The sequence below is a fragment of the Oenanthe melanoleuca genome, chromosome 18, assembly GCF_029582105.1.
Source record: "Oenanthe melanoleuca isolate GR-GAL-2019-014 chromosome 18, OMel1.0, whole genome shotgun sequence".
NCBI classification, from domain to species: Eukaryota; Metazoa; Chordata; class Aves; order Passeriformes; family Muscicapidae; genus Oenanthe; species Oenanthe melanoleuca.
Window position 1 is genome coordinate 10,459,912 of NC_079351.1, and position 24,718 is coordinate 10,484,629.

Here is a 24,718-nt window from a genome sequence, read left to right on the forward strand (position 1 = left end):
ACGCCTTCCACACACATCCCTGCACTGATCCTCGGCAAATTAATTCAAAGAGTTGCTGGGGATTTGGGGGAGAAGCTCGCTAATTCCGTGAGTGAAGAAAGGAAGCAGTTTGAAGCAGAGCCCAGCTGATCTGGGGGAAGGGAGAGGGGAAAGGAGGAAGGATGGATGAGGGGAAGGCATTGATGACCTGGAATGAATCTGGATCCCCTGGGATTTAGGGGAAGGCATTGATAACCTGGAATAGATCTGGATCCCCCAGAGCTTTAGGAAAAGCACTGATAACCTGGAATGGATCTGGATCCCCTGGCTTTAGGAAAAGCATTGATAACCTGGAATGAATCTGGATCCCCTGGGGTTTTAGGGAAAGGCATTGATAACCTGGAATAAATCTGGATCCCCTGGCTTTAGGAAAAGCATTTATAATCTGAAATGAATGTGGATCCCCTGGCTTTAGGAAAAGCATTGATAAACTGAAATGAATCTAGATCCCCTGGCTTTAGGAAAAGCATTTATAATCTGAAATGAATGTGGATCCCCTGGCTTTAGGAAAAGCATTGATAATCTGAAATGAATCTAGATCCCCTGGCTTTAGGAAAAGCATTTATAATCTGAAATGAATGTGGATCCCCTGGCTTTAGGAAAAGCATTGATAATCTGAAATGAATGTGGATCCCCTGGCTTTAGGGGAAGGCATTGATAATCTGAAATGAATGTGGATCCCCTGGCTTTAGGGGAAGGCATTGATAATCTGAAATGAATGTGGATCCCCTGGCTTTAGGAAAGGACCACAGCCCCCTGAGCCCAGGGAGCAGGGCCAGGGGCTGAGCCCCTTCCCCATGTGGTGCTCAGGGTGGAAGTGCTCCCCATGCTGCTCTGGGTTTGGCTGGAGATGTTTGCCACAGTTTCCATGAAGATTAAAGGGCTCTCCTGCATTTGCTGACATTCAGAAGGAGCTCAGAATGTGCCTCTGGGTGCGAGGCACTGCTGAAAGCAGCACTTTGAATGCATCCATCCCTGGAACACCCTGACTCCAATGGCTTATTAAAAGCCTTCCCCAGATAGATCAGGCTAATCAGAGCACCAGCCTGTGCTGTTTGCTGCATTCCAAGTGGTGATCCTGGCACTGAGCTCCTCTCCACACCTGCAGCTCCTGCTGTCCCCAGCACAGGTGAAGAGCAGAAGATTCTAACCCTGGGAAAAGTCTCCCTGTGGTCAGCCCTTCCCTGGCACCTCTGGAGCTGGATCCAGACCAGTGCATCCCCTTGGAGAGACAAGTGGATATTCTGAGAATGCAGAGGCCAACAGAATGTAAATCTAGGCCAGAGTCTTTCCTCCTACAAAAAGGTCTTGTCATTGCCTCCTGCTCAGAGGTACCAGCATTCCAGGCACAGATTTTCCTCCTTGCCTCATGCTGGAGCAGGGGACACCTGGGGACCCTTCAATGCTGAAAGCATTTCACAAGGGTGACAGGGACATCCCTATCCTGAACAGGTTTGGATTTCCAAATGGTCCTGAATATCCCTTTTCTCCCAGGCTGGGATAGATACCAGGAGAGCTGCATGGAAAAAGAAGAGTCAGTATGGAAGAGCCAGGAAAGGCTGAGGACAAAGGAACACTTCAGACACATCCTGTCTGCAGGATCAGAGATTTGTACCAGCTGTGGGGCAGGATTTCAGTCCCCCTGATCCATAAGGATTTAGTAAACCCAGAACTGTGATTTACACCAGCCAGATGTTTCAAAGCCTTCCTTGGGGTCATCTGTGGTTTGTCCTTGGCTTGTAGAAGAGCCATGAGATGAGCCTGGCCCCCCTCTGCTCCAGGGCACTCAGAGAGCTCCATGGGCCCAGCTCTGTGCATCTTTCACAGCTTTGCTTTGCCACATTCTGGAAAAGCAAACCAACCCTTTGCATTGGAGTTCCAAGAGGCTTTCAAATACCTTTTGAAGCCCAGAAATATTTCAAGCATTTTGAAAGGCCTTCAAAAACATTCACAGGCTGGGAGAGCTGAGAGTGCTCAGCCTGGAGAGGAGAAGCTTTGGGGTGACCTGACTGTGACCTTCCAGGAGCTGAAGGGGGCTGCAGGAAAGATGGAGAAAGACTCTTTACAAAGGGTGGAGGGACAGGACAAGAGATAATGGTCTTGAGCTGAAGGAGGGTAGATCTAGATCAGATATTTAAGGAAATAATTCCTCCCTGTGAGGGTGGTGATGGCACCAGAGCCCCTGGATCCTGGCAGTGCCCAGGCTGGACACTGGGGCTGGAGCAGCTGGGACAGTGGAGGTGTCCCTGCCATGGAGGGGTGGCACAGGAGGTTTGTAAGATCCCTCCCAACCCAAAGCAGTCTGGAATTCAGCTGGAGCAGCAGCTGGCAGTGGGAGATGGGCTCCTCTCCACCCTGCCCTGGGCAGAACCTGCTCAGGCTGCTCTGCTGGGGCTCTGCAGCCTCAGGCACAGCCCACCTCCATTTGTCACTGTCACCCACAATCATCCTGCTCACTGACACCAAGCCAGCCTAATGGAAAAATGAAGCCAAGGTTTATTTAGCAAGACTTAGGGGCACCCTTCCAATTATAAGTTTGGAAACAAAAGTTCCAAGTCAAACAAACACAGAACTCAATCAGCTGGTGTGCAGTGAGGACAATCCTTTCTGGCTGCTTAGCCTCTCCTCCTCTGGCTCCTCAGACAAGCCACAGCCACCAGACCTGCTGCTTTCCAAAAACAGCCCTACAGCTGTGGGCTCCTTCAGCCAATTTGCAGCACCAGTGAGCAGTGCCTTGCCTGGATTCTACTATTCCATATTACCACCTCTTTTTCCTCCAGCTGTCCCTATTTCCTTCTTTTTTTTTTTTTTCTTTTTCTTCCCCTTCTCCCCAGAAAACAAACATTGGTGATTTTCTACTCCACACCAAGGCTGACCAGCTATATTCTATTTACTACAACACATACTTGTTCCCCAAGTTTTACTTCTTCCCAACTGAAAGATTTCAGCATCCACTTTTTGCAGTTTCCTAATCCCAACAATAATCTGAAGTTCAGCTCAGTAACTGAGCACAGACACCACAGAGCATTGCCCTGCTCTGACCATAAAACATTACAAGAAAGCATTACAAGCACACATCACTGTAAAGCTGTTTTATGATCTCTCTAAGTGATCAGCTTTCTGTCTGCCATGATGAATGAGGTGATGGTGGCCACAGCTGAGCCAAGAACAAGTTCTTTTGGGCAGGGCTGCAGAGGGCTCAGCCCAGCTGCTGCCCCGAGGGAGCAGGACCCAGTGCCTTGTGCCTTTGGGCATGTTTTCTTTTACTGAACTGTTCCAGCAGGACTCTGATGGCCTTTCCCCCTCTCACAGCCTGGGCAAACACCACCCAAGGCAGCAGGGAAATGATGCTTTGGGTTTTAGCTTTTGTCTTTTTCAGGTTCTCTGCTGCTTGGTGTGTAACTCTGAAACTTTATGTTAAGTGTTAGTAAATTCTCTTCACAGGGTGGTGACAAACAGTCCCTTCCCAGCTGGAGAATCAAGGACAACTGGTACCCAAAAATCATAAACAATGGCAAAGGGAAGGGGGCAAGCCAGGGGAGTGAGACTTAGTTGGATAATTGACCCCAATGTCTAGATGAACCAAAACTTATAAAAGTGCAAAGACTTGTGACTGGGATTTTATTTGGGTGCAGCCCAAGCTTTTGCACTGCCCAACATGCATCCTTTCAATAAATACTGGTTTTATTCCTTTAGTCTCTGTTCCAGGTCAGCCTTTCCAGGCATAAACCCAAGCAAAGCTGGGTGCTATTCACACCCTGCCTTTCCTCTCTGAGCCTCTTTGCCTTGATCTCTTGTCCCAGCAGCTCCTGGCTGGGGCTGTCCCTCTGCAATGTGATGGTTTGGTCACCTCTCTGTGCTCTGCTCCTGGCATCCTTCTGTGCCTCACTTCTGCACTAGGAAGTCTTAAAAACCTCTTGGAATCCTCAGCTCCCCACAGACAACAGGCAGAGGCTGCAGTCAGCAATTCCCCTCCAAACATTCCCATCTCTGTCCTCTCAGGTTTGCCAGTGCCTGAACACACCTAAGGCAGATTTCCAGCACCCAGCTGGTCTCTCCTGCTGTGAGCAAAGAATTCCTTCTGCACCTTCCTCGGGGTTTGTGTGCCCTGAGTGAGCAATGGGAGCCAGGGGGAAGAGACAGAGGGTCTCCAGAAGGTGTTCATGCCATAGATTATTATTATTATCCTCAATTATCCCAGGATTATCAAGGCTGGAAAAGGCATCTGAGATTATTGAGTCCAAGCTGTGCCCCATCCCCACCTTGTCCCCAGCCCAGAGCTCTGAGTGCCACATCCAGACCTTCCTTGGACACCCCCAGGGATGGGCACTGCAGCCCTCCCTGGGCATTTCCAATTCCTGAGCTCCCTTTCCATGGGGAAATTCCTGCTGCTGATCCACCCTGAGCCTGCCCTGCCCAGCCTGAGGCCGTTCCCTCTCCTCCTGTCCCTGTTCCTGGAGCACAGCCCGACCCCCCCGGCTGTCCCCTCCTGGCAGGGAGTTGTGCAGAGCCACAAGTTCCCCCTGAGCCTCCTTTTCTCCAGGCTGAGCCCCTTCCCAGCTCCCCCAGCCCTCAGGTGTCATCCTCTGGACCCTTGTCCCCTAAGGGTGATGTCACAGCTGTCCCCTGCTCACTGGCCATAATCCCTCATTCCTTGTGTTTCTACCCTGGGGTACAACCACAAATCCTCTCCAGAGCCAGTTCCAAGCCCCAGACAGGCAGAATCACCTCTCTCTTCCACACAGTTCACCTCAAGGCTGTTCTCAGACCAAGGGTTTATCTCACAGATCCCAAATTACACACAAGGTCACAGGGCTCCCAGGTTTTGGGCTGAAAATGGGAAAGCAAAGGAATCCTCAGTTCTCAGGGAATGTGTTCTGTTCCCAGCAGCAGGGGAGGCTGCAGAGGGCACTGTCACCTGGGCTGCCTGCACAGGCTGAGGACATTGCACCAAAACCCTTCAGACAGTCCAGACCAGCCCTGCTGAGCCAGCTGAGCCCACAGCTCCCACTGCTTCCTCCAGAACCTTCCCAGGGGGAACACGGGCAGAACCAGGTGACACAGGGCAGGAATTGCCACCAGAACCTTCCAGAACAGGAACCATGGGCAGAACCAGGTGACACAGGGCAGGAATTGCCACCAGAACATTCCAGAACAGGAACCAGGGGCAGAACCAGGTGAGACAGGGCAGGAATTGCCACCAGAACCTTCCAGAACAGGAACCAGGGGCAGAACCAGGTGACACAGGGCAGGAACTGCCACCAGAACCTTCCAGAACAGGAACCAGGGGCAGAACCAGGTGACACAGGGCAGGAATTGCCACCAGAACCTTCCCAGGGGGAACACGGGCAGAACCAGGTGACACAGGGCAGGAATTGCCACCAGAACCTTCCAGAACAGGAACCACGGGCAGAACCGGTGACACAGGGCAGGAATTGCCACCAGAACCTTCCAGAACAGGAACCACGGGCAGAACCGGTGACACAGGGCAGGAACTGCCACCAGAACCTTCCCCAGGGGGAAGCAGGGGCAGAACCAAGTGAGACAGGGCAGGAACTGCCACCAGAACCTTCCAGAACAGGAACCATGAGCAGAACCAGGTGAGACAGGGCAGGAATTGCCACCAGAACCTTCCCCAGGGGGAACCACGGGCAGAACCAGGTGAGACAGGGCAGGAACTGCCACCAGAACCTTCCAGAACAGGAACCACGGGCAGAACCAGGTGACACAGGGCAGGAATTGCCACCAGAACCTTCCAGAACAGGAACCAGGGGCAGAACCAGGTGAGACAGGGCAGGAATTGCCACCAGAACCTTCCCCAGGCAGCTGGACAGCCTGTGAGGGAGGAGGGCACAGCTTGGTGCAGGAGAGTCCCACAGGCAGCCCAGCAATGAGGGGGACCCTGCCACACCCCACTGAACAATGACAATTACCCATCCATGCAGCATGAAATAAATCAGAACAATGTCTGTGGCCAAGAGGCTGCAACCCCTGGGCCACTGGGGAAATCAAGGCAAAAATAATTCAATTTTTTTTAATGAAAAGAAGCTGAAAGCAACCCAACAGATGCCCTAATTCCCAGCCCAGTGCTCTTGGAGCACCTCTTTGAGCTGCTGGGATCCCTCTGGTCACTGTCCCATCCCTGCAGTTCACCTGCCTGAACAAGGCAGCCCTTTGGAATCCTCTCTCCTCAGCTGCTGTGTGCAGGGTGTGGCCATCACAGGCCCTGGGAGAATCTTAAAGGATTTTTCCAGTCTAGCTTTCTCAGGCTCAGCTAGGGCTTTTCCCAAGCTAGAGACTTTTCTGTACTGTAAACATAAAGAATTATAACAAAAGGCAAACAGCTGCTGGATCTGTGAGAAGCCTGGGACAGGAGGTGTCTCCTTCTCTGACCAATGAACTGTCAGTATTTTGTTTTTCACAAAGTGTCTTATTTAAAGCCATGGCTCCCTTCAATAAACCATTCTTTCTTGCACCATGCACCAGGTTAGCAGGGAGCCCAGCAGTGCCTGTTTTGCAGGAAACACACAGCTCAACACCCTCAGCAGCTCCAGCCTGCATTCCAGCCCCAGCAGTCGTGAATTTTTAAAATGCCTGGCGAGGAGAACCACTGTGCTCAGCAGAAACCTGAAAGGACCATCCCCAGCCATCCCTGGCCTCCTGCTGCCGTTTGCCATCCCCATTTGTTCACAAAGCTGCAGGCACACAGGGCTGCTGGCACAGGCAGCACTCACCTGGGTTGCTCTTGGAGGTGCGCACTGGGGTGTAATGGTTTTTGGAGGAGGTCCTGACTGGGGTGTTCTCTTTGGGGGAGGTATCTATGGCCGAGATAGTCTCTCTTTCACAGTGTCCGATTGGGATTGGTCCCTGCTGCCTTAGGATGTCGGCCAGAGCCCTGGGGAGACAGAAAAAAAAAGGGAAAAAATGTATTTTCACACAGCTAGAATTCAGTATTTGCACAGTCTGAGGATCCAGAAGTAGCTGAGTTTCTACCATCAACAGAGAATAAGGCAGTGATAGCAGTAATAATAAAATATATGGTTTAAAAGCTCTGTTTCTGTGTATGTGCTGCAAGTGTTTCCAGGCTTGCCTGGCTATTGTTTGTATCTCATCTGCTCCCTCTAATCCACTCCAGCCCAGGGTTATGGTCTCTCTCCAGCATTTCCCAGAGCACACAAACTGCTCCTGGCACTGCCTCCATCAGGAGCCACTGCTGCCCCCAGCCCTGGCACCTCCAAAAAGTGACTCCAAAACTGCCCTGCCTAAGCCAAACTCTTAAAACTGACTCAGATCAGGAGTGTGATCCCCCCACATCCTGAAATCCCTGTTTTTTTCTGCACAAAGCTCAAACCTCAGCAGTGCTGGGAGGGTTTTTGAAAGGAGAGCCAGAAAAATGGATTAAGCAGCTCCCAGGGGCTGCTGTCAACACAGCTCTGAGCCTACCTGGAGCTCTGTGCCCATCTGGGGCTGTTTAATGGCTGAGTTCTCCCTGCTGTTCCCAGGAAAAAGCAATGCCACCCAGTTCAGCTGCAGCCAGTGTTTTCCCCTTGGACAGTCCAAGATTTTTCCCCCCTCTGTGAGTACCATGGACACAGTGAAATAATTACTGTGTGAAGTGCTCTGATTTTCCTAAGCAGCCCCAGGTTCTCTCCTGAGCCTTGGGAAAAGCAGGAAAGGGGTGGCTTGTGTGGGCTGTAGGGACAGTGGCACTTGAAAGGGGATGGAGTTTGGAAAGCTCTGTTCTCCTAGCACAGGGAACATGTGTGCAGTCACACATGTGACTCAGGTCCCAGGGAAGGTGTCAGGAGGAGACATCCCCTCATTACACATTAACAAGTGTTGCTCATATCCACTGGCATCCCTTAAATGCCACATTTCTGGGCTTTCAGATGAGAAATAGTTTGGGACCTGGGTCTGTTCCATTTTCCAAATCATTTCCTCTCCAGACTCCTGTCCCTGTGCATAATGGATTGCAACACTAATGTGCTCCACAGAAGGAACTCTTGGAGGATCTCAGAGGCTCCCGAGGAGGATCACATTAGTTCAGCACCAGCCTGTACAGAATCAGGATATTTCTACCTTTTTTTGACTATTTATTGGCTGTAGAGAGAGCAGACCTGGAGGCTGTAACCAACCAGTGTTGGGATTTCTGTGTGTGCACACAGACTGATCCTCCTGGGGTGAAGGGATTGGTGTTTGCAAGGACAGGAGAGCACAGACTGTGCTGAGCCAGGCCCAGAGAGAGGAGAAGGTGGCAGCCATGGGAGAGGGGAGCTGAGCCTTGTGCCAGGCCTGGACTGCTTCTGTCTGCCCCTGAGGGAGGGAGGAGCTGCTGTGGGGTGAGGAGCTGGTGTGGGGTGAGGAGCTGCTGTGGGGTGAGGAACTGGTGTGGGGTGAGGAGCTGGTGTTGGTGAGGAACTGGTGTTGGTGAGGAACTGGTGTTGGTGAGGAACTGCTGTGGGGTGAGGAACTGGTGTTGGTGAGGAACTGGTGTGGGGTGAGGAAGAGGAACTGCTGTGGGGTGAGGAACTGCTGTGGTGCTGAGGAACTGGTGTTGGTGAGGAACTGGTGTGGGTGAGGAACTGGTGTTGGTGAGGAACTGGTGTTGGTGAGGAGCTGGTGTGGGGTGAGGAACTGGTGTTGGTGAGGAACTGGTGTTGGTGAGGAACTGGTGTTGGGGTGAGGAACTGCTGTGGGGTGAGGAACTGCTGTGGGGTGAGGAACTGGTGTTGGGGTGAGGAACTGGTGTTGGGGTGAGGAACTGGTGTTGGGGGGAGGAACTGGTGTGGGGGGAGGAACTGGTGTGGGGGGAGGAACTGGTGTGGGGGGAGGAAGAGGAACTGGTGTGGGGTGAGGAGTGTTTGGTGCTGCCCCAGAGCTGCTGGGTTCCTCCCTCCTGACTGACACAGAGCTGTGGGTGCTCCCCACCACTCCCAGCCATGCCAGAGGTGTCCCTAACTTGTCCCTAACCTACAGGACAGTTTTGACACTTTGGCTCCTGGCCCAAGGCCATGGAGAGAGGCAGAACAAGGACCTGAGGCTGGTCCTGAGGCTCCTGCCTGTGTGACAGCACAGGAGGAGAGGATTCACTCCCCCCAGTGACCCTGGTGGCTGTTCCAGGGCAGAGCCTCCCCTCTGCAGCCCAGCCTGCTGCCTGGGAGGCTGGGGGGGCTCTGCCTGTTTGGCACCACCCCAGCACACCCAGCTGCAGCCATCCCATCTTCCACAGACAGCAGGTCAGCAGATGGAGCCCTTGGAAGGAACCTCCAAGGTGTATTAACCATCAGTGACCATGTAATGGCACCTGCAGTACAGAAACACTGAGAGCCACCTTTCAGTCACACTCTGCGTTTGCACCATTATTTACTGGCCCACAGTGGCTTGGGCTCCTTTTGGACACTCACCCAAGGCACTCTGAGAGTGCAATCACTCACAGAACTCACACCACACTAAAGCAGGGTGGATAACCCCAAACCACTTCATTCCACCTGTTCTAATGGCAGCAGCCAAGGCAGGGACTCGGAGAGGGCAGGGTGGGGTGGGGCACACACTGGGAGCTGGAGGGACTGGGGGTATGGAAATGGGACAGAACAAACCAAAACTGAGTTTAGCCTGAGCAGAAGAGGCTAAAAGAGACCCTACACCCAGCAGAGGGGACACAGCAGGGCTGTTCACAGAGCTGGCAAGGGAGACAAAATGGTTTGACAGGAACAATCACAGTGGGACAGCAAAACACTGGAGCAGGGATCCAGGGAGGCTGAGGGGTCTCCACCCCTGGAGATGGAATTCAGCTGGAAAAGGCCCTGGACTGTCCCCTCTATTGAGGCTGGCCTTGTTTAACAGCAGGAGGGACCTCCACAGACCCCTCCCGACCTGATTTCTGCTCAGATGGAGTCTCAGCCCACCTTGCACTGCAGGTCAGGCTGCCTCTCCTCGTTCTGCTCCCTTCTCCTGGCATTGTTTCTCCCTGAGTGGGTTTGATGCTGCCCTATGACATCACCTTCCCTGCCTCCTGCATGGAGGTTTTACATCCCTTCCTTAAAAATAACTGAGATCATTCAAGTGAACGTTCCCTGGGACAACTGAAGCTGGTGAGAAGGGAGAGTCTGAGTCCTCCCAGACATTCCCAACCCAGAGCCTGCTGCCCTCTACCAGGATAAAACCCTGAGTCCAGAAGTACATTTCAGTCTTTGATCCTTGCCACAAACAAGTGCACAGCTGAGGTACCTGGCAGAACAAATTTAAACCCATTTTGGTTTTCTTCCTGGAGGGATGGTAACAAGAGCTGCTCTCTGGGTTGGTTGATGGTCACAACAAGGAAATTATTTTGGGTGCCAGACACCTGTAAGGGAGGAGACCTTCACTCCCAGACATAGTGAAGAAATCCCAGAAAAGTGATGCCTGTCCTGTCAGACCATGCATGAGACAAATTGAGCAGAAGGGTCCAAGGCAGCCCTGCCTGGTTTGTGTGTGTGACTAAGGCAATGTGAGCTCAGCAGTGCTGGAGCTGTCACCTCCTCATCCCCTAAACAGCCCAGCCTGGGTGTCCTGGGTGCTCACTCCTCACCCTCCCCATGTTAACAGAGGGGAAAAGACTCTTCAGAAGCAGCAGAACAAAACATGAGAGGTGGAGAGGAGGAGACAGCCCAGCCTGGATGGAGCTGGTTCGTTCTGTGCTGGTTCAGTCACGGTGCTGAGTGGGATCCAGTTCATTTCCATAAAGCCCGAGGTGGTGGGAGGTCAGTCCCCCCTGAAAGAGGAAGGGTTTGGTTGGTGACAGTCCCCTGGCTCCAGCTGGCTCACTGCCCACTGCAAAGCTCCAGGAGAACAGACTCACTGGGATATTTGTGTGTGTGCAGCCATTTGGGTACAATTAGTGCCACTGATGTCACCAGCAGCCTAATCACCTGCACAGGGATATGAGACACTCCAGAAACCTTCCTGTGACGACACCTCTCTTATCTGAGGAACACAAACCTCCCTGGCTGGAGCTGGCAGTGGCACTGTCCCTGCCTCAGATAAGGACTTGTGACACCTTTCCCCCAGATAAGGACTTGTGACACCTTTCCCCCAGATAAGGACTTGTGACACCTTTCCCCCACGTCATTGGCTTTGTTCCCCTGAAGTGCAGCAGGATGCTGGACAGGCTGCTGGGCTGGTCTGTGCCAGGGGACATACAGGTGTGTCCTGTGCCTGGGCAGCCCAGGCCAGCTCCAGCCCCAGGAATGGCTCTCGTGGCACTCTGGACAAACTGGGGACATTGGGAAGAAACCCAGCAGGGTGAACACCGGGGCCACGATGTAAGGAAGGAGCTGTGGCCATTTTCAGGAGGAAAAACCAAAAGGATTTGGGGTAAATGCAAAGGAATCAAGGGGGTGGATGGAAGCAGAGGGGCAGCAAGGCTGGGCATCAGCTGGGGCCTGGTGCTAGAAGGGGAAATGGCAGATTTGATCCCAAAATGTGGCTTTGTAGTCAGGGAGAAGGTGAAGCTGCAGGGCTGGGAGGGACCAGCCCCTCTAACCCAGCCCTGAACTGAACTGCTCCCTGAATTTCCCACAAGGAGCACTGCTGTCCTCCCCACAGCCTTTTGGGAAAGTGTCCCATGTTCCCATACCCACAGATTCCCCACACTAATGAACAGGTGGGTGTGCACACAGCTTTGACAGCTCCAGCAGGCTGGGATGTGTCCTGAGGGAAGTGAGATTGGGGTGAGGGGTCTGTGGATGCTGGGTGGGAAAGGCACTGGGAAGAGCTGCCTATTGCCAGCAGTGCAGGGGGTACATGCTCAAAACTTCACTGATTTGCCTTCTGAAAATCCTCCCTCATGCAGACCTTAAAATGGGGTGCTAGAACACAGAATTTCCTGTTCCAAGTCCCTAAGAATTTGGGGAAGAATGGAAGGACAATGACCAAATGGATCTGGCACAGCACAGTGAAAAGAACAGTGCCTGGCTGAGCTGGAGCTGCTAAAAGCAGAGTGGGGATGGAGCTGGTGGCAGAACTCCAATCACTTCAGCACAGCCAGGATTTCACTACAAGTTCTTAAAAAAAAAAGCCAGGTTAAAGACTCCCCTATGCTCTGTTACTAACTCGGGAAGCAAGAAGCAGTTATTGCAGGAAATGGATTTATCCAGCTCACCTGGAGGGACAGCTCTCTCCCAGGGACAGCATTTCGGTCACCAGCCTCTCCCAGAGGGAGCCCATGAATAATTCATGGCTTGGCTCCTGGCCCCACACCTGCTGTGAGCCTCGGGAAGCTCCAAACGCTGACCACACCCAAGGCTGGCCAGTGCTGGGGGTTCCCACATCCCAGGTGCTCCCAGCACCTCCTGAGTGCCCAGGGCTGGCCAGTTCTGGCTGTTCCCACATCCCAGGTGCTCCCAGCATGTCCTGTGTGCCCAGGGCTGGCCAGTGCTGGGGGTTCCCACGTCCCAGGTGCTCCCAGCGTGTCCTGAGTGCCCAGAACTGGCCAGTTCTGGCTGTTCCCACATCCCAGGTGCTGTCAGTGTGTCCTGTGTGCCCAGAGCTGGCCAGTGCTGGGGGTTCCCACGTCCCAGGTGCTCCCAGCGTGTCCTGAGTGCCCAGAACTGGCCAGTCCTGGCTGTTCCCACATCCCAGGTGCTGTCAGTGTGTCCTGTGTGCCCAGGGCTGGCCATTCCTGGGGGTTCCCACATCCCAGGTGCTCCCAGCATGTCCTGAGTGCCCTGGGCTGGCCAGTCCTGGCTGTTCCCACATCCCAGGTGCTCCCAGCACCTCCTGAGTGCCCAGGGCTGGCCATTCATGGCCAGTTCCCACACCCCAGGTGCTGTCAGTGTGTCCTGAGTGCCTAGGGCTGGCCATTCCTGGCCAGTTCCCACATCCCAGGTGCTGTCAGTGTGTCCTGTGTGCCCTGGGTTGGCCATTCCTGGCTGTTCCCACATCCCAGGTGCTGTCAGTGTGTCCTGTGTGCCCAGGGCTGGCCATTCATGGCCAGTTCCCACATCCCAGGTGCTCCCAGCAGGTCCTGTGTGCCCAGGGCTGGCCATTCCTGGGCTGTTCCCACATCCCAGGTGCTGTCAGTGTGTCCTGTGTGCCCAGTCCTGGCTGTTCCCACATCCCATGTGCTGTCAGTGTGTCCTGTGTGCCCATTCCTGGCCAGTTCCCACACCCCAGGTGCTCCCAGCACCTCCTGTGTGCCCAGGGCTGGCCAGTTCTGGGCTGTTCCCATATCCCAGGTGCTCCCAGCATGTCCTGAGTGCCCTGGGCTGGCCATTCCTGGGCTGTTCCCACATCCCAGGTGCTGTCAGTGAGTCCTGAGTGCCCAGGGCTGGCCAGTCCTGGCTGTTCCCACATCCCAGGTGCTCCCAGCACCTCCTGTGTGCCCAGGGCTGGCCATTCCTGGGGGTTCCCACATCCCAGGTGCTCCCAGCACCTCCTGAGTGCCCAGGGCTGGCCAGTCCTGGCTGTTCCCACATCCCATGTGCTGTCAGTGTGTCCTGTGTGCCCATTCCTGGCCAGTTCCCACATCCCAGGTGCCCATGGCATCCCCTGGGCTGTGTCACACAGCAGCTGGCAGGGCAGAGGTGGCATCAGCAATGCCCCCCTTGCTGCCTGCTGGGCATCACCCTGACCCTGCCCAGGTTTTATCTCCAAGTTAATTGATTAATTGATCACAGGGATGCACTGCAAGCTGATCCATCAGGGAATTGCTGCTGTAGCTCCCCCTGGGAGGCTGTGCCAAAGCAGAGCTTTGTTTGTGGAAGTGCAGGGGCTCAGCAGAGCCAGAGCTGCACCAGTCCCAGGTCAGCAAAAGAGAAATCTGGGCTCTGCACTGCCAGGAACAGCAGCAGCCCATCCCTCAGAGCAGCAGTTCTGGGGAGGAGCACCAGGAATGGTTTTCATGTGCCTGAACAGGAGTGTGGGGGTGCCTGGCAGAGCTCAAAGGGCTTTCAGGGATGCACAGGGTGGGATTGTTGGGCTGTCTGTGCAGGGCCAGGGCTTGGGCTGCATGATCCAGGTAGGACCCTTCACTTCATTCCATGATTCTGTGGTTCCATACCTCTGTGTGTGTGTCCAACATGTGAATTCACCCATGGAGTTAAAGAAGGGAAAATACTAAACCTTGAGATGGTTAGTAATACTAAATATACTAAACAATACTAAGCATTGGGATGTTTAGTAATACTAAATATACTAAATAATACTAAACATTGGGATGCCTTTCCACAAGTGTAAGTCAATATTAATTCCTAAAAATACACATTGCAAGGAAAGTCAGATGTCTCCTGAGAAATCTTAATGCCAAATACATTTGGGAAGCTCCTGGAATTTAATCCTGCTCTAAAAACAACCACTTCACACACCTCACACCAGTGTCCAACCTGAATAATCTCTGTGATGTGAGCATGGAATTCAGGGAATTTCCAGCAGTGACTGAGCTCCAAATGGGTGACACCAGTTCCTCTGAACACAGCAGGAAAACAAAACTGGTACGTGAAGATTTGGTGATTAAAAGCTTAAAACGAACCTTTCCAAGGGATGTTTCTCTGCAGAGAGATGTCACCCTGACAGAAGGTGTCTCAGGAGCTGCAGCTGGGACAGTGAGTGGCAGGAGATTGTCCCCCAGGTGCCACCAAGGGTCGGGCTGGCTGCAGGAGGGAGCAGCCCCGTGACCCCCTGCCCAGCTCCCACCTTCACCAGCCAGCCCAGCCCACAACAACTGGGAGACACCCAGGAAAGGCATCAGGGGTGCTGGGAGAGCGGACAGAGGACAGGACAGAGCCCCAGCCCTGCCCACAGAAAGGAGAGGAAACAAAACCAGCAGGTCCTGCTGGCTGTGACGGGCTGTGGGACGATGCTGTGCTGGCCCAGCTCCCTGTCCTGCTGCTGTTTGTGCTCTGCATGCTCAGGAACACTCAGCAACAGACCCACTGCTGGGGAAGGTGACACAGGAATCTTGCAAATATGAATGCTCAGAGTCTGGGAATAGAGAAACCATGAAATGGAAATGAAAGCCACGTTTAGATAACCATGAAACAATAGGATGGCCCCTGAAGGTAATCCTCTCTTGATTAAACAATGCCCTCGGCCAGAGAGCAAGACCAAAGGTCACAAAAGACTTGCCAGGGTCCAAAGATTAGATCTTAGAGTTTAGAATTTAACACATTATGCTAATATAAGGATTCCTATAGGCTGCATGTAAATGTTGTAGAATTTGTACTTTGTATTACATTAGTTAGTAGAAATCAGAATATTCATCATGGAAGGAGATTTATTGTGTTGTAGACAGGAAATCGCTCTCTTTTTTACTCACTCTCTTTACTCCTTTTTACTCTCTCTACTCTCCCTCCTGCCTTTACTCTTTTACTCCCTCCTTTTTACTCCCTTTACCCTCCCCCTTCTCTCTCTCTCCCCGCTTTATCTCTTTAACCCGCTCTGTGGCTGTGGGGCAGCCCCTAGCTGCCCTTTTATAACAAACTGCAATTGTAGCCTTTAGCTTTAACAAAGACTTTAACTCTTGTCCTGCACGTTTACCCCGACACAAAGAATCCCGGAGTGTCCCACAACCCCGGCTTCGGGAGCACACCTGGGAAGGTGCAGGGCTCTGCCTGGGCACCAAATCCCTGCTCTCACAGCTCAGGGGCTTGGAACCTGCTGAAGAAAGCTGCACTCTCTCTGAAGAGCCCTTGCCACAAAGGAGGCTGTGGTGAGAGCTGAGGCACAGCTTTGTTGCAGAATTAATTCCGTGTTTATCCACCTGGGGAAGGAGATGTCTGAGCCCTCCAAGCCATGCAGTGCACACAGATCTAAGGAAACCCAGCCAGCCCATGTGAGTGGGGGCAAAGGCAAGCAACAAATGCCCTGATCTCATCTTCCTGAGCAAGTTCAGATCTTATGTGAAACAGAAATTTTAAAAGGCATCTGATCTCCAAAGGCACAGAGATCAACTGCTGCTACTTAAGGATATAAGAGATTACAAAACTAAAAGAAACAGAAGTTCAGAGCTACACTGGATTCCCTTGACACCTCATGATGGAGTTGGACTAATAGAAAAAGTTAATTAGCAAGCAGGAAAATATCAAATAAATGGGAATTAGAGACACTGAGATGATTTGGTGGAGGCAGCACGGTTTCTGAGCCTGGCCTCTCATAATGGGAGAAGTTCAAAGGGAAAGGAGAAGCCCAGAAGCATCCAGAGGAAGTCAGTGGCCATGCAGCCTCTGTGCTCTCAATCTCTTCATAAAATAGACTCAGAGAGGAAAACACATCAAAAAAACCCAATTATCAAACTGCAAACCACAACCAGAGCTCCAGACTGGAGCTTTCCCAGCACATGGAAGTGAAACAAAAGGAAAAATGTTTTGTGCATTTGTACAGGTACATGGACACAGATACACACCTGGCCTGGATTTGGGTCTGCATCTGGACAATCCACCCTGCAAACAGGACAAGATCCAGCTGTTCTCCTTGCTCAGGAGCTACCCCAAGAGCAGCCAGGTGCAGGGCTGGTGGTGCAGGGTTGGTTTGAAACAGAACTCATTCTGAGTAACTTCTCTGAGGTCACAAGTGCAAGGTGTCCCTGCCCATGGCAGGGGGTGGAATGAGATGATCTTTAAGGTTCCTTCCAGCCCCATCCATTCTGTGATTCTGTGGTTTCTGTGATTCTGAGATGTTATGGCTGCACTTTTTTTGGTTTTTCTTAGCTCAGTGTGACCTGTGCTTGTGGCCCTGTATTCTGTGCCTGTGGGAGGGACAGGGCACTTCAGAGGAGAGACTCAGAAACCATCAGGATTAAACAACTCAAAGCAGGGCAAAGAGCAGCTGAAAGGCACCCGAGTGAGTCGGAGTGGAGTGAAAAAAGGCAGAGCACAAAAACACATCAGTGGAAAGAGACTGAAAGCAGGAACAGCATCCGAGGAAGGAAACCTTCTGTAGAGTCCCTGTGGCCAGGTGTGTTCACAGCACTCCCTCCCTGCCCTGGGGACAGAGGCAGTTTGATTGTTTGGCTCCAGCAGCCCTCGGCAGTGAGAGCAGAGCTGAAGGAGCTGCCTGTGATCCCCTCTCAAACACCAGGGCTGAGCAAAGCACTCCTGATAACCTTCACACCTGAAAGCAGCTCCCTGCAGCAGCCCCTCAGCAAGCACAGGCCCTGCAGGAACACAAAGCCTGCTCCATTGCAAGCCAGGCTCCCACAGACCAGCAGCCTCCTGATCTGGGGGCAGACACATCCATTCCTGTTCCTGCTGGAGTTCAGAGGCACGGAGAGAAACGAGCAGGGATGGGTAATTTAACTGTGCTCTCTGCATGGGGAAAGGATGTCCATTTATAAAAGCTGTCACCTATCACTCCCAGAGCAGGAGAAGCAAAGAGGCTAAAGAGGAGCACAGATATCTTCCCTCTCTGCAGCAGCACAGATGCTGTGGGAGGAGGGTGAAGTGAAGCACAGCACAGAGCCTGTTTCCTTCTCCCTTTCCCACCCCTCCATGCAAGGCCAGATAAGGCCTTTCAGCAGCACACAGAGCTGATTTGCTGGGAAAAATCCCTGTGCTGCTTCCCAGGAGAGCAGCTGGGCTCCCAGCAGTGCCCCAGGGCCAGCACTGCCACTGAGTCCCTCTGGCTCAGCTGACCAGCAGAATGCACTCGGGATATTTCAATCCCAAGCTGCCAACTCCATCCAGGTTCCAATCTGTGCATTCCCAGCTCAGCAAAGTGCAGAGGCTGCTGCTGAGGCTAAGCAGGGGTCGTGGAGCAGTGCTACATCTGTGAATTATTTATGTTCTGCAGCGTGGGGATGCAGGGTCATGGCCACGGAATGAGAACACCCCTTCTTGCTATGGAAAACTCACCCAGCTTTGGAAAGAACCAGCTGATATTCCCTGTTCAAGCATTCCCTAACTCATCCCCATACTGAAAGTAAAATAAATACTTCATAAATTGCACCTAAGAAATGCTTGACAAAAGAAAACAAGCCTGGCAATGAGACAAAAACAAACTGTCCTCATCAATGCATGAGAGATTATCAGCACACACAACGTTGCTGGGTGTAATTCTCAGAAACCAACCCCAGCTTCTGCCTGGAGCCTGGCAATAGTTCTGGCTGTGTAACCCAAAAAGCAAGAGGCAGCTCTATATGGCCAGGCTGAAAGATCCTACAATTACAAAAAAAAAAAAAAAAAAAAAAGAAAAACAACCATCCAGTTCCACTGAAGGCATTACAAGCGTTTCTGTAAAACAGGAATATTCCAGCTCCTGGTTTTCAAAGCACTTCCATTTAACTGCTGTTAGAAACTGTCTCAGTGAGTGCCACTGCTGAGCCCAGCATCACAGCAGTGCCTGTGCTTTAAAGGGACGTGGCAGTGCCTGGAAACGGGAGCTGATTCCAGCTCGGAGCTGCACACGCACAGCCCCTTCCTTCCAGAGCAGAGGGACAGCTCTCCTCTGAATCTGTAAACCCTTCTTCCATCAAAAGACATTATATGAGCCCTGCCTCCCTCAAAATGTTCTTGCTAAGTGAGTTCATAAGGATTTTCTGTAAAAGCTGGCTGAGAAATGAGCAGAGGGATGACATCCACACATGGATGCTCGGCGAGCATTTACGAGGAAGTAAAATTTACAGTGTGTGATCCTGCCCGTGCTGAAGTGCAGGGAAGTTCTGATTGATCTCCCCTGCCTGTGGGATACTAGCCCAAGAGGCTTTTTCCAGCCCCCTGTACCAAGTTCTGCTCATGCTGCTGCTCTCCTCCTCCCAGAGGATGCACACTGAGGTTTAATGCACTCACCATCACTACAGAGAATTATTGTGGATGTTACACTTCACTCCAACTGACATGACCTCAAACAGACAGAAATATCTGAGCCCATCCTGTTTTCCTCCTTCCCTGTTACTCCCCAGCAGCTGTCAGAGACAAAGACAAACAATTCTCTCCTCTTATTTACATTCTGCTTCGAGCACTGAGAGCATTCAGCTCAATGCAGGAGATGCACTTCCCAGTATTTAAACCCTCGTGTGATGTTGATCAAGTTCAGGTAACACAGCTCTGAAAGGTATAATCTTTTACCAGCTACCATATTATAGAAGTCAATCAACTCCTTAAAATGCTCTGGAAGTCAAGCTTCCCGAGCACTCAATCTGCCATTCATACCTCTACACACAGGTGAATCATTTCACCAGAACTTATCTAAATAAAGCAAAGCAAGCATCAAAGAAATGAAAACATCAGGAAGAATCCAGACAAGTCTGGCAACACTGGCTCTGATTTCCAAGGGCGAAGGATCCAACCCTGCAGCAGGCTGGAGCTGGAGCAGAAGTAACATATGGACATCCAACCCAGATTTCCAAATTTAGTGTGAAGATAAGGCCCAGGCAATGTTGCCTTGAAGCCAGAAGAGCTGGGCAGCTGGGGAACCATCCCTCAGTTAACAAAAGACTTAAAAGAGCTGATTTTCTGGCTAAGCCACTTGCAGAACCCTTGCCTCTGCACAGCTGGGTGTAGTTTTTGACACTGTGAAGTTGTGTTCTTGCAGGGACCAGGGGCAGGTGGGATTTGGAGTGGAAAACATGGGCCAGACCCTCAGCAAGTGTAAACCAGCCTCACTGTTTGTCCTCACTGCAGGGAGGAGTCTAAATAAAATACATCTTCCCAAAGAAATAAAAACTGCGTCACTCATCTCTTTTTCCCTCACAAAAAACGAATATTTCTCTAATATGTCTTGGTTGATTGCAGCTGAAGTTCAGCCTTAAAAACATGGTCAATGACTTCAAGATTTCTGATTAAAAAATCTTCATTAAAATCCTTTCAGGAGGCATTATCTGCTAGAGTTAAGTTCTTTCCCCCTGATGCTCAGCACTGTTCTTCTACAGAAGCCTCTCACCAATTTTTATGTTCAGACACAGGGAGCTCTCGGATTCGTGGCACGCAAGCAGCACTCATCATTTGGAGGGACTTTTTCATCATAAAATAAATATGAACTGCGAGAGAACACGCATTTATCCAAAAGGAGGATTGCTAGAGACGCCCGAGCTTCAGCTCTGAAGCAGGGTTCTGTGTGCCACGCCGAGCGCTCGCTGTCATTGTCACCGCTGCCGAGGGGACACCGAGCCGCCTCCCGGCCGGCAAGGACAGGCTGCCGGGGGCTGGAGAGGGACTCGAGCGAAACCGGGAATGTGCAGAGCCCTGCCTGCCACCAGCGCTCCCCGCACAGCCCCAGCGGCCGCGGGGTGAGCCCCGCCAGGGGTCAGAGCCATCCCCTCCGCACTTCCAAAACTTCACCGGGCGGGACAGCACCGCGGGGTCCGAGCGGCTCTGCTGCGCCCGGGGGTGCGGGGGGAGGCTTGGAGGGGTTCGGGGGTTGCTGAGGATCCCGGGTGCAGGGAGGGAGTGCCAGGGCCAGTGGGGCATGCCTGGGGGCAGGAGGGATGCGCGGGGGTCCCGGGGAAAGGAGGAGGAGTGCGAGGGATGCTGGGGGAGATTGCGGGGGGCAGGAGGAGGGTGTCGGGGTGCAGAGAACATGAGGGGGCTCCGAGGGGTAAAAAGGGGTGCTGGGTGCAGAGGGAGGCTTTGGGGGGGCAGGAGAGGGGTGACGGGATGCCGAGAGGCAAGTGCGACGTTCTGGGATGTAGAGGAGAGTGCCGAGGGACAGAAGGGGGTGTCGGGGGTCAGAAGGGGGTGCCGAGGAGCAGGAGGGGGCGTCGAGGGGCAGGAGAGGGTGTCGGGGGGCAGGAGAGGGTGTCGGGGGGCAGGAGGGGTATCGGGGGCAGGAAGGGGTGTCGGGGGACAGAGGAGGGTGCCGGGGGCAGGAGGGGAATGCCGGGCTGCAGACGGGGGACGGGAGCGGCTACGCGTGGAGCTCCGGGACAGACTCTTGGTGGAGCTGGGCAGCGCGGAGCTGTCCGGGAACAATCCGGGAATTATCCGGGAACAGTCCGGGAATTATCCGGGAACAATCCGGGAACAGTCCCGAGCTGTCCCGGAGCTGTCCCGGAGCTGTCCCGGAGCCGGTGCTGAACGCACGGGGAGGAGACACGAACGCGGCCGCGGGAGAAGAGCACGGGGCACCAGGACAGGGCCGAGGTGGCAGTGGGACGGCCAGAGGGGTGCGGGTGTCCCTGGTCGGACCGTGGGAAGGAGGAACTCCTGGGCAGAGGAGGGAAAGGGAAAATCCTTTCGTGGATGGTGCAAAGATGGAAAGCTTGGACAGCCCTCGCAAAGGGGGAAACCCTTGAGTAAATGACTCAAGGGGAGACCCCTCGAAGCGGCAGCACAGTGGGAAATCGTTTGGATGGGTGGCACAGAAGAGGAGCCACTGGAGAGTCATGGCAGTGGGGAAACCCTTGGAAAGGTGGAGCACGGGAAACTCATGGAGAGCCAGAGCAAAGCACAGACACTCGAGTGGGTGGTTGACAGGGAGACCCCGTGGGCAGGGAGTGCGGCGGGAGGACCCCTGGGCAGCGGTGTAAAAACTGAGCCCTTGGACAGCAAGCCCAAAGGTGGAATCCTTGGAGGAGCCATGCAGCGGGAAACACTCGGACAGGCTGCACAACCGGGAACCCCTCGGCCGGGCGCTCGAAAGGAGAACCCTCGGCCGGGCAGTGCGGTGGTGAAACCCCGGAGCAGCCTGTGCCGAGGGGACGCTCGCTGAGGGACCATCCCTGGGGACAAGGGGCGCCGGGAGCGGGGGGAGGAGCGCACCTGTGAATGTTCATCTCCCGGGGCGGGCGCCGCGCCTTGTCGTAGGCCACCTTGGCGAAGACGCCGGCGATGAGCACGAAGGCGATGGCCCCGCACGAGATGTAGACGGTGGCGTTGGTGCTGTCCTTGTCCGGGTCGTACTTGTTGGCGTCCCCATCGCTGCCGTCGCCGCCGTCGGCGGGCAGGGCGCCGCTGGCCGTGGTGGGGTGGGCCCACTCGGGGCTCTTGTAGTTGCGGCACAGGCTCTGGTTGAGCTTCTCGGCGCGCTTGTTGCAGCAGAAGCGGTAGAAGCAGGTGCCGCAGCAGTAGCGGAAGCCCGTCAGGCTGTTGTTGCACTCGAACTCCTTGTCCCACTGCCCGCTCACGTCGTAGTACCCCCAGCACGTCTCGTGCGCCGGGGCCGAGCCCCCGCCGCCGCCCCCGCCTCCGGGGGCCGCCTTGCCGCCCCCCGCGCCCTTGCCGCGCCCGGGCAGCGCCGTGGGGGCGGCGGCCCCCGGGCCCGCCAGCGTCTGGTTCAGGAGCTCCTTGCCCGGCTTGGGGGTCCGCCGCGCCGCCGCCGCCCCCTGGGTCCGGTTGCCCTTGGCGCGGGGGGGCCCGGCCGCCTGCGCGGGCAGCGGCAGCAGCAGCAGGGCCAGGAGCTGCAGGGAGAGCAGGAGCAGCGGCAGCAGCAGGTGCCGCGGCCCCATGGCGAGGGGCGAGGCGCGGGGCGCAGCGCGGGGGGCGCGGCGGGCGGGGTGGGCGCTCAGCGGCCGCGGCGCTGCCCCATGGAGCGGGGCGGGGGCGGGGGTGCGGCCGGGGGTCCCGCTGCTGCCGCTGCCGCTGCCGCCGCGCTGGCTCCTCAGCGGCGGCCGCCCCGCTTCATGCCGGCGAGCGGCGAGCGGCGGAGCGCGGCTGGAGGCGGCGGGGTCCCGGCGCTGCTCCGGCGAGGGGCTGCGAGAGACGGGGAGAGGGTGAGAGCGCGCCGCGCCCCGGGCAGCCCGGCCCGCCCCCGCCCGCCCCGTGCCCACGGCCTTACCATGCCGGAGCGGGACTGCAGCGGGGCCCGGGGCTGCCCGCGCTCCGAGCCGAGCCGGGGGCGGAGCGGAGCGGAGCGCCGCCGAGCCGGGCGCGGAGCAGGGGCGGGCGCCGAGCCGAGCCGGGAGCCGGGGAAGGACCGCCCACCGCTGCCGGTCCGCTCCTGACATCACCGGGACCGCGCCGCGCCGCTCCGCCGGCACCCGGCACCGCCGCCGGCCCGCCCGGCCAGCGCGACCCGCAGCGCGCCCTCAGCCCGGAGCGCCCGGCCGGGACAGCGCCGCGCTCGGGGCGCTCCGCAGGGCCGCGGGGAGCGGTCCCGGGGCGGGGGGACCTCCGGGTGATGCGGGGTGCGGGCCTCGTGCGTGTGCCCCGGGATGTGGTCCCGGCAGGGATGCGGTGAGTGGCCACTGTCCCTTCCCTGGGAATGTGGTCCTGGCAGGGATGTGGTGAGTGGCCGCTGTACCTGTCCCTGGTGGTCCAGGGGGATGGTCCTGGCAGGAATGGGCAGGGATGTGGTCCCTAAAGGTGTGTGTGGGATGTAGATCTGTCCCTGGGGTGCGGTCCCTGCGGGGATCAGCAGGAATGTGTTCCCTGTGGGTGTGCCAGGGCAGTGCCCGGAGCACAGCCCGGTGCTGGGAACACCTTGTCCCCAGGGCTGTCCCCAGGCCGTGCTGCCCTCTGCACCGGGACAAGCCTCGCAGGCTTCCCAGGGATTGCTGCTGCAGCCCGGGGCTGTTGGCACCTCCCTGGAAGGTGCACCGGGTCCAGCTGAGTCCCAGTTCCTGCTCCCTGATGTGCTCGGGGTGGAGAGAGCAGCACCCCCACCCCAGCCTGATACACTCTCCACTTCTTCCAACTGATGGGCTGGCACTGCCCTGAGCTGCCCAGTGACCCGGCACAGCCACCACAGGTTTGTTCTGAGCAAGATCCCTTCAGGCACAGGAGCTTTCACTGCTGTGAGCCACAGCCACCGAGGCAGGATTTCCTCAAAGTCCTGGAGCTTCCCCCGTGTCCCACTGCAAACCCAACTAAAGCCTCTACAAACATTTCCTGAAGCCAGGCAAGGTACTGCCAGCTGTAAGGACACACAGGACAGCAAGGAATTCCAGCAAGGAGCACACAGGGATGGGAACTGAAGGGATCCCTGCAGCTGCAGGAGGGCAGTTTTCAGGAGAGAAGGGAGTGCAGTGAGGAAGAGAGCAATGGGAAGAGAGAACCCCTAAAAATCCCCTGTCTTGCACCCTGTGGGAATCATTTCCTCAAGGAAAGGTCTGAGTGCCCACAGCTCATGTGGTAACTCCTGTAGGACAGCCCACAGGCTGAGAGGTTGGCAAAGAGAGCTCTAGCTCTGCCATCTAAAGCTGCTCTGGTGCTGGGGAGCACCTGGGGAAATGGAAAATCCCTTCATTCCTCACAAAAGGGAGGACTGGTGCCTTCCATGGCCGCAGAGCTCTGGACAGGGGAGGTGCCCAGGTAAATCCACACCCAGGCCTCAGCAGTGCCTGACCCAGGCTCAGACCTGAGGCAGGAGGAGGCAGCCTAAAGCCAGCGTGTCCACCCAGGGGCAGTCTGAGCTGGGTTGATGCACACACCCCTCTGAACCCAAATACCCCCAGCCCAGCTCCTGTGGCCCCTCCTTGGGGATAATTCTCCTGCTGAGTGACCACCAAACCCTGACACCAAAGGCTGTAAAGCAGATTTGACTGGTGTAGGGAGGTCATCTCCAAACGCTGGGGGCTTCCCACATGTCCTCATCAAATTCACCACAGAAAGCATCTTCAGCCCTGGGTTTCCTTGGAACTCTGTCCCTGCTTCTCCAAGGCTTTCTGAAGTGTGGGAGGCACCCAGGTGGAGCAATGTGTGTCCTTCCCTCATCCCTGCACAGGAGCTGAGCTCTCTGCAGTGCCCCTGCTCAGGGGCACTCAAAAACCCAGTGTCCTCTCCCAGGGGGGCAAGGTTCCTGCAGAAGGCAATCCTTGGGGAAAAGATCCAAG

At 55.0% G+C, this 24,718-nt stretch overlaps 1 protein-coding gene across 1 annotated transcript in view; it reads right to left on the reverse strand.

Moving 5' to 3' along the window:
• Positions 1-22,418, reverse strand: part of SHISA6 (shisa family member 6) — a 202,463-nt gene extending 180,045 nt beyond the window's left edge. Inside the window, exons 1-2 of the mRNA XM_056506000.1 lie at positions 21,708-22,418; positions 6,774-6,934 (exon numbers count right to left, since the gene is read on the reverse strand). Coding sequence (XP_056361975.1) covers positions 6,774-6,934; positions 21,708-22,393 — 847 coding nt within the window. The 5' untranslated portion in view covers positions 22,394-22,418. The remainder of the gene's footprint in view (positions 1-6,773; positions 6,935-21,707) is intronic.
• Positions 22,419-24,718: the final 2,300 nt, after the last annotated feature.